Source organism: Phyllostomus hastatus, unplaced genomic scaffold (genome assembly GCF_019186645.2).
Source record: "Phyllostomus hastatus isolate PE091 unplaced genomic scaffold, TTU_PhHast_1.1 phas_contig_40, whole genome shotgun sequence".
NCBI lineage: Eukaryota > Metazoa > Chordata > Mammalia > Chiroptera > Phyllostomidae > Phyllostomus > Phyllostomus hastatus.
This window is the reverse complement of record NW_025333872.1, coordinates 35,914,701-35,923,518: the sequence shown is the minus strand read 5'-3', so window position 1 is coordinate 35,923,518 and position 8,818 is coordinate 35,914,701. Positions and strand designations below refer to the sequence as shown.

Here is an 8,818-nt window from a genome sequence, read left to right as displayed (position 1 = left end):
TATGTATTTGTCTGGCCTGCTCATTAAACGGTGTGAAATGTAGTCATTCTTAAATCCTCAGCATCTAGCTTGGTTCCTGGCAGTTAATAATAGGTAGTCCAACCATATACACACGTAGATGTAATTTTTCTGAATGCCTGTACAGAGTGGATGGCTGGACAGTCCGTTTCTGGGGAGGCAAATAACCTATGAGAATTGTGTGGTTGTCTTAGTCGCCCTTCTTTGACGCCCCCACAGAGCTGAAGGATAATGGCCTCCGTCTAAAGTTCAGCCAGTTTCTCCGTTTTGGGACACAGCTCTGCAGGGTACCGGCAGGGGGCGGCGTTGTCACGCAGCTGGATACTCCGCGGGTGACCGTCCCCTTGCCCCGCCGAGGCTTTGGGGGGTAGGCCCGTAGTCTCCCAGTTCAAAGGGACCGGCCTGTTCTTTCTCCCAGGCTGGGTGGCTACGGTAGCCTAGGCCAGAGGAGGGAGTTTTCAGCTTCTTCTCCCCCCAGCGCACTCTTTTTAGCCCCCACCTCAGCGTCTGGTAGCATCTAGGTGAAAGTTACTCTTAGTTGAGAAGAGACAGCGACCCGCCGGAATAGGTGGCCAGGTGAAAGTGGGGCGCTTTCTAACAAAGATGGTGTTGAGAGTGCGCGTGGGGAATTACCATTACCCTCCTTCCGCACTGCTGAAGCGGTGGAAGCTAGGGGAAGAAACTCTTTTATCCTTTAAATTTGTACTTTCACGTTTGATGGAAAACTGCATTTCACATTGCCATTCTCCTGAAAAAGGCAAAACTTAGGTCCGTGTGAGAAACGCGCTACGCCTCCTTGGGCACTCTGTGAGAGAACTCGCCGCGGTGCGCCCAAGTCCGCTCTGGGCCTCTTTGGGCGGCACAGCGGCCGTGGGCTACCCGCGCCTCGCTCGGGATCCGCCTAGTCCTGGACCCTCCGCAGCTCGCCGGGGGGAGCCCCCAGGTCGTTGCTCGACGACTCGCTTCGGGAGCCCGGAGCCTCTCGCGCGCGGGAGTCGGAAGCCCGTTCGCGGCCCCGCCCCCGCGCCTCTTTAGGCTCCGCGGGCGCCTAGAGGTTTCCCGACTTTTCGAGAAACGAAACCCAATGGGCAAGCCCTTCCTCTCAGGCTCCGAGACTGATTTGCGAGGACAAGTGGACTCTAGTTCATCCTGACACCGGGTTTATTAGTGAAGTAAACGGTCGCACCACAGGTCATGAATTCTGCTCTGGAGCCCCATCAGTAAACTGTAACGAGGTGTATCCGGCGATAATTTTATTTGGGAAGTTTCTGCAGTTACGGGATTTTAGTTGAGATCTGTTTTGAGGACCACCTAGGACTCTGGGTATTTTCAGTGTCTCCTCGTCAGGGGAAAAAAGAACGTGGGCGAGGAGGACTAGTACATAAGTCAAATACGCCTAAATACACGCACACATATATACCTACAGCCACTAGCGCTGCGATCTGAGAACCGCTTGCTAAGGCTGGCAGCGCTCAGCCTACCAGGGTCCGCTGGGCGGGCGGGGGCGTAGCCCTATGCAGATGAGGAAGGTGTGGTCAGCGCGCCGCGCCGGCCCGGAAGCGCGGAGATGCCCGGTATAAAAAAACTACTGAAGACATTTTTCACGCACAACTGCTAAAGCTCCAGAGACGGGAGCTGCGGCGGCAGCAAGGGCCGCCACCTCCGGAACCACCGCAGCTGAAGCGGCGGGGGCGAGGGGCGGGACTGTCCATCGCTGGCGAGTGGGGGCTGGGAAGGACTAAGGGGCTCTCTGTGACGGTGAGCGCACTCGCGGCTCCTAGAATTGTTGGAGCTTGGCTGTTCCTCGCTAGCTGCGCTCCTAGAAGGGACGGCCGTCTTCAGGTGACGCAGACGGGACTCCCGCTTGCGCTTTCCAGATGCATCAGCGATACTTTTGGTGCGGGGCTGCTCTGCGGGGCGCGGCGCGCGCGCGGCTGGGTTTCGTGGGGCCCTGGGGAGGGAAAATGTGAGAAATCCCGGAGCCGAGCCAGGGGACGGACCGGGAAGGGGGTGCACTGGGGAAGGGGCGCGCTCTTTCCTGTTCGGGCTCTTGTCGCCGTCACGCGTCTTCACCGAACTCCTTTCTCCTTTTCTCTTCTAGGACTGATCAGGGCCAAGTGGCATTCGGCGGGCACTTCATGGCAGAAAGTGAAGGCTACTTTGCCATGGCTGAGGACGAGCTGGCCGGCAGCCCCTGTATCCCCCTGGGCAGTGACTTTAGCGGCGGCGACGTCGTTGACGGCGGCGGTTTCGGCGAGCTCTGCTTGGACTATTGCGAAAGCCCCACGGCGCACTGCAACGTGCTGAACTGGGAGCAAGTGCAGCGGCTGGACGGCATCCTGAGTGAAACCATCCCGATCCACGGACGCGGCAACTTCCCCACGCTCGAGCTGCAGCCGAGCCTGATCGTGAAGGTGGTGCGGCGGCGCCTGGCGGAGAAGCACATCGGCGTCCGCGACGTGCGCCTCAACGGCTCGGCCGCCAGCCATGTCCTGCACCAGGACAGCGGCCTGGGGTACAAGGACCTGGACCTCATCTTCTGCGCTGACCTGCGCGGGGAAGAGGAGTTTCAGACTGTGAAGGACGTGGTGCTCGACTGCCTGTTGGACTTCTTACCCGAAGGGGTGAACAAAGAGAAGATCACTCCACTGACGCTCAAGGTAAAGTCGCCCTACAGGGGCTTGAGTCCACTCCCGGCTGGGGTTCGGAGGGCCAGGGGAAAGGAAAATATGCCACAAATTTGTGGATGCGTTTATTTATTTTGCTTCTGATTTTTTTTTAAATGAGTAAACTAAGGTGTGTGGACGGTGTTGACTGTTTTACTTTACATGGTGTCTCAGCGTCACAACTCTCTGCTTCCTCCTCTGCCCTTCCTCCTCTTCCTTCTCCTTATTTTTTTTTTTTTTAACTCTTGGCTTTCCTTGCTTGAGTCTTATCCAGAGTAGATTCTAAGAGGAAGATTGAAATGATGTCAGTTATTTTTTATGAATCACTTTATGATCCAGTCTTTGGGAAAATAGCAAACTGACGTAGAACCAAGCCAATGAGTTTATATACTGTATTGGAAAACGTGAATAGATTCCCTAGATGCATTCAGCTGACTCCCTGTGTTTAGGATACACTTGGTGCTTCTCCAGGTTGGTTTATGTGTTAAGGATATAGTGGGTCCACCCTCCTCACTTTGGTTCAAAGCGCGTTTTATGCATTTAGTTAAAATTGTCTGAGGAATCAGCCTCCCAGAATGTCCTAATAATATAATTCACTTTGATTGCAACTGCTGAGCACTTCTAGAGGGACAGACAAGATACTGATCATATCTGTTCTCTCGGGGGAGGAAAACTGGGTGACTAGAGACAAGAGTGAGAGGAAGACCAACTTTTCCCTGAATGCTTTTCTTTCTTTTCAGTATTGTGTGAATATTGTATCTGTAAGACCATTTTAAAAAAATAACATTTTGAAAGTCAGACATGACAACAGAACCTCTTAGTACTGTGCTGCATCTGCCAAAAGCCTCAAACTATTACTTCTAGTCTCTCTCCCAGACGGTAAAACCACTCGTTAAATGCGTTTTTTTTTTCCTGTTTTCAGAAACTGTTTAAGGCCATAGGTAGTGTTTTGCTGAAACTCGACAAAACGAAAGGGAAGGAGCAAAATAAATCTCATGTGTGAAGAGAATGTGTTTATTTATTATTTTTTTCTAGGTATGCTCATCTTCTTGTTTTGTCTTTTGAATTGTAGGAAGCTTATGTGCAGAAAATGGTTAAAGTATGCAATGACTCTGACCGATGGAGTCTTATATCCTTGTCAAACAACAGTGGCAAAAATGTGGAACTGAAATTTGTGGATTCCCTCCGGAGGCAGTTTGAATTTAGTGTAGATTCTTTTCAAATCAAATTAGACTCTCTTCTCCTCTTTTATGAATGTTCAGAGAACCCAATGACTGAAACGTTTCACCCCACAATAATCGGTGAGAGCGTCTATGGCGATTTCCACGAAGCTTTTGATCACCTTTGTAACAAGATCATTGCTACCAGGAACCCAGAGGAAATCAGAGGGGGAGGCCTGCTTAAGTACTGCAACCTCTTAGTGAGGGGTTTTAGGCCTGCCTCTGATGAGATCAAGACCCTTCAGAGGTATATGTGTTCCAGATTTTTCATCGACTTCTCAGACATTGGAGAGCAGCAGAGGAAACTGGAGTCCTATTTGCAGAACCACTTCGTGGGATTAGAAGACCGCAAGTATGACTATCTTATGACCCTTCATGGAGTGGTGAATGAGAGTACAGTGTGCCTGATGGGACATGAAAGAAGACAGACTTTAAACCTTATCACAATGCTGGCTATCCGGGTGCTAGCTGACCAAAATGTCATCCCTAATGTGGCTAATGTCACGTGCTATTATCAGCCGGCCCCCTATGTAGCAGATGCTAATTTTAGCAATTATTACATTGCACAGGTTCAGCCAGTATTCACATGCCAGCAACAGACATACTCTACTTGGCTACCCTGCAATTAAGAATCATTTAAAAATGTCCTTTGGGAAGCCATTTCAGACAAGATAGAAAAGAAAAAAAAGAAGAAGAAGAAGAAAAAAAAGGTTAAATGACCCAGCCCTGATTAGGGATATGTTTTGTGCAATGATGATCTGCTCCTGGTTTTAAGCTTGGCAAAGCTTGTAGATCCTTTCATAGGTATGGGAGCATGATCTCAAAATGATCCCCACCCACCGTCAACCCATGCATCTGATCCTCTTACCCAATTGAATTCTATCCTGAAACAAAAGAGACCTATCACTGAAAGCAACCAGGTTCTCCTAAATTAATGAGGGAAAAAATGCTTAATGACAATATGGGTTTGCTGTACCTTGCTCCCATAGCTTTGCCATAGGAAAAAAAGGTGGAGTTTCGTATAAGATGGAATTCACAAAAGGGAAAATATAGAGGAAAAATAGATCTCACCCCAACTTAATTATCAAATCAGGAGTTCAGATAGTAATAATACAGGAAAAAGGGGAACTCCAACATTGGGATTATTACCTGAAGCTTGTAGCAAGTGCTTTCTGTGAAACTCTATCCTATTGCATTAATGAAAATGGCTTACTCCAAATGAACAGTAGTAGGTTGGTGCAGTTTTCATAACAAACAGCAGAACTTATGATGACACAATCCATTATTTCCAGCTGCATGCATAGCTTGCATTTTTAAAATGTGAAAATGCAAGCAAAAAAAGCTGTAGCAAAGAAAGTATGCTTAAGGACCAAAGATTTAACAGATAAAAATACCCAAGTAGAAGAGAGATAGTAGAATATATAAAGAGTTACTATATTTGTTACACATCAATATACATCAAAGTGCCTGTTGCCTTCTGAAAATTTGAAGTGGAAAATTTTTATGGTTTAATGATTATTTTATTTTATCAGGGACTAAAGAAGAAAATAAAACAACACATAAGCTTGTGAATGGTGGAGGAAATGCCCTATTTTTTCTTGGCAAATACTTGTATAGAGTTAACATTGTTGGTGTGATATTACAGATATATGTGTATGTGTATGTATATATGTGTGTATATATACATATTTGTGATATGAATATATTCACACAATACATTGACTATGGTCTAGAATAATGTAGCAAATAGGAAATGTTTAAATACTGTGTGTTTTTATGTTTTCAACAGGATGACATGAGAGGTGGGCATATTGCAGTGATGAATTAAAACCCACATCTAAAATGTTAAAGCAAATGAAGGAGGAAACAAGTAATATATTTGATAGAAAGAAAAGAGATTATACATTTCTAGTGTTTTTTTTTCCTTGTTTTATGAGCCATAGAATTCCACAAATGGGAGATTATTTGTTTGGCAGAGCCCTCTTTTTTTTAATATATATATATTGAAATACCATTTTGAAGGTTTGAACCCCTTTATTTTTTTGTAATACTTGCATGTTTCCATGGTATATAATCCAGTGGATCATGGATCCATGATAGTCTATTTAAATTCCTGACTGCTAAAAAGAATTTCTGGTGATCTGAACACTACTTATTAATATTTAAATGAATTTTTAATGAATGCATTTTGCATTTCAGTACCACTAGAATTTAGTAAATGTGAAATGACCCTTTTTAAAGAGTATTTGCACAATTGCATAAAATTTATATGAGATATATATTATATATAAAATTTTATGAATTTATGCCAATATGAAACATCTTTGATCTGGTTGTCACACTGAATTTAAATATTTAGTACTGTACTTTAAATTCAAATCACTTCTCATTGAATCAAATCCAACTTTATTTTCTTTCCCAAGAAACCAGTCAGTTTTGTGAAATGAACTGGCACTACTGTTTTAGTTCAATTACACCTAATCCTAACACCATTCCTTCTCCCAGCCCTAAATTCCTTTGGACACTGTTCTCTGAAAATGAATTTATTGAAAATAAAACTAACACATAAAAACCTTCTCTTTGTATTATGAAACACCAACGTAATCCCTGCCAACTCTAATGGATGACTGCTTACTATGTTAATTTCTATGAAGAATAAACCAGATTTTTGTGATCAGTTAAGATGGTTTGGGGAAAAGAATAGCATCATCTTATTTGGCAGTGTAATTTGTTTATTTGTTATCTGGGCATCACTGAGATGATCAATGCCAAATTAATCCACCCAAACCACCTTTTGCACATCCTTCTTGAAGCCTTAACAGGAACTTGATGGGTTTGCTGTAGCAGCTTCCCTGTGAATTCTGTCCAAGCTGTAAACAGCTACTGCACTGCCACTTACTGTTTCCTAGGGAACTCTTTCTTTTCCCATGTTGCCTCAGTCTCCCTCTCTCCAGTTCTGGGTTTGAAAAATTGTGGAGTCCCAGGAAATATTCCATTTGCAGAATAGGCCTGATACTTAACTGTCAGAAACCAGAGCCCCACCTGCCCACCTTTTTGGAAGTTTTCTAAAGGAAAACTGAGAATGCTTGGAAACATCAGAGCAGTTGGTAATCTGCCTTTTTCCTTCTCATCCTAACTCTTGACAAATTAGTTGTCCACTATTTTGAAAAGAACCTGGAGATGGCTGACTCTTCCACAGTAACAACCTGCTGTTAATTTATGACAGATTTTTGTTTGGAGGGGTCTTATTTGAAAATATACTTTTCATTTATTTTCTCAAATATTTATGCCCTTGCTTTCTCCAGGGTTGGTAGCATAGTTGGAAGTGCCAGCACCTGTCATTCAGATAGAACAGGTTGTACTCAAGATAACCTTCAGCATTTACTTTAAAACTTATATAATTTATTTCTCCTTTGTATGTACTATAGTCTTGTGCATATGTAGTTCAACAAACAGTGGAATATACGTCTCTCTTTGTGGATGTGTGGCCTAAAAAATTGAATGTCTGCTGAAAGATTCATGTGTATAGGTCAGAGAAAAGAACAGCTCTCAACTCCTGATTAGTGCCTGTGATTTGCTTGCCTTTGTGTTTATCTGACCTAGTGTGCTGTTAACTTAAACAGGAAGAAGTTTTATCTTCTGAAGGCTCTTCTCACCTGTCCATTCTGGCATGTCAAAGAACACTTAACCTGTGAAAATGCTCTTTTAAAAAGTTTACTTCATTTGCAGTAAATAGAGTTGCCTCAAGAAATCCTACCTACATTGAGAGGGACTTTTCCTTTCTAGAAATAGGGTCAAGTATCTGCTCCTTTTGATATTAGGTGGACTATTTTAACATGGTTCCAAAAAAATGCAAGGGTGGAAGAATATCTGTAAGCCAAGCCAAGGAGGAAATGCAAAGAAAATTGAACGTATTGGTTTTTTTCCACCCCTCTCTGTTTGCTTATCGTTGGTTGCTTTACTGTGTATAAAGTCGTTTCAATGCAATGCTTGTCAAATAAATATTGTGAACTACTCTGTAAATGAAATGTATTATGTTGAAAGCTATCCACAGTAAAAAATATGCTTTTTTGTTGTTTGAAGACAAAGTGTGTTAGATGAAACCAAAAAGCCAAAAAAAGTGATTTCATATACAGCACCTATTTCAATATAATCTTTCTTTAAGATTTCTTATAGCATAGCCTTTTCAATGCTAAGAAAGAATCTCTGTGTCATATTTTGTTGTAATAATGGCTTGCTAACAAAGTACATGGTAAAAGCACAAAGTTGGAAGATGTTGAGGTAACTTGCTGCAAAGCCTTACAGAATAAAAGAGGCTTTGTCCGCTGGGTGTCTCTCTCTCCAACCATTGCCTGCTCTGAGACGTCCTATTGCAGCAAGCTGCACTTTGGGTCACTCTTTTGGAATATTTTGACTTTAGACTGTGTCACAGGCAGAAAAGGAGTTGATGGAAAATGGATTCTTAAAAACTGACATGTTTGAATCAGTGCTAGAGGGAACAGATTGTGAATTTTGTTTACAGCATCCAATATTTGGATTTTTTTTTTGTAAATAAAAAGAAGTTATTTTTTTCTATTCATTCGTGTCTGTTATCTTTGGTGTCTGCACTGCCTAACGACCCTGTCCTCTGAATTGCAACCTGTATCCGTGAGAAAAGACAGGATAGTATTGGGAGTAGACAGTCTTCAGCAACTTTCTGATTGGAGTTCAATAAATTAAAATGTTCAGCTTTCAACCAGCTCATTTCTAACTGGCTCAGTTAGCTCCAGAAGAATCTAACTGATGGGTTCCAAAATTTTTTATCTGGGCATTAACAGTGTTAAGCCACTTAGATATAAGCTATTTTTCAGTATTAGTAGAGACTCATGTATTTGGGCTCCAGGGCTCCAGTAGCCCTGAGTGGTCCTTGGTTTT

At 43.5% G+C, this 8,818-nt stretch overlaps 1 protein-coding gene across 3 annotated transcripts; it reads left to right on the top strand.

Annotated features, from left to right (window-relative positions):
- The first annotated feature begins 1,618 nt into the window (after positions 1-1,618).
- TENT5A (terminal nucleotidyltransferase 5A) lies at positions 1,619-8,479 on the top strand. 3 transcript variants are annotated; one of them, XM_045843395.1, is made up of 3 exons: positions 1,619-1,860; positions 2,120-2,678; positions 3,757-8,479. In XM_045843395.1, the coding sequence occupies exons 2-3, from the start codon at positions 2,157-2,159 to the stop codon at positions 4,531-4,533; spliced, it is 1,299 nt and encodes a 432-aa protein (XP_045699351.1). In that variant the 5' UTR covers positions 1,619-1,860; positions 2,120-2,156; the 3' UTR covers positions 4,534-8,479. The 3 variants fall into 3 exon arrangements, with proteins under 3 accessions (XP_045699351.1, XP_045699350.1, XP_045699352.1); XM_045843394.1 differs by having other exon boundaries at positions 1,619-1,915; XM_045843396.1 differs by having other exon boundaries at positions 1,623-1,776.
- Positions 8,480-8,818: the final 339 nt, after the last annotated feature.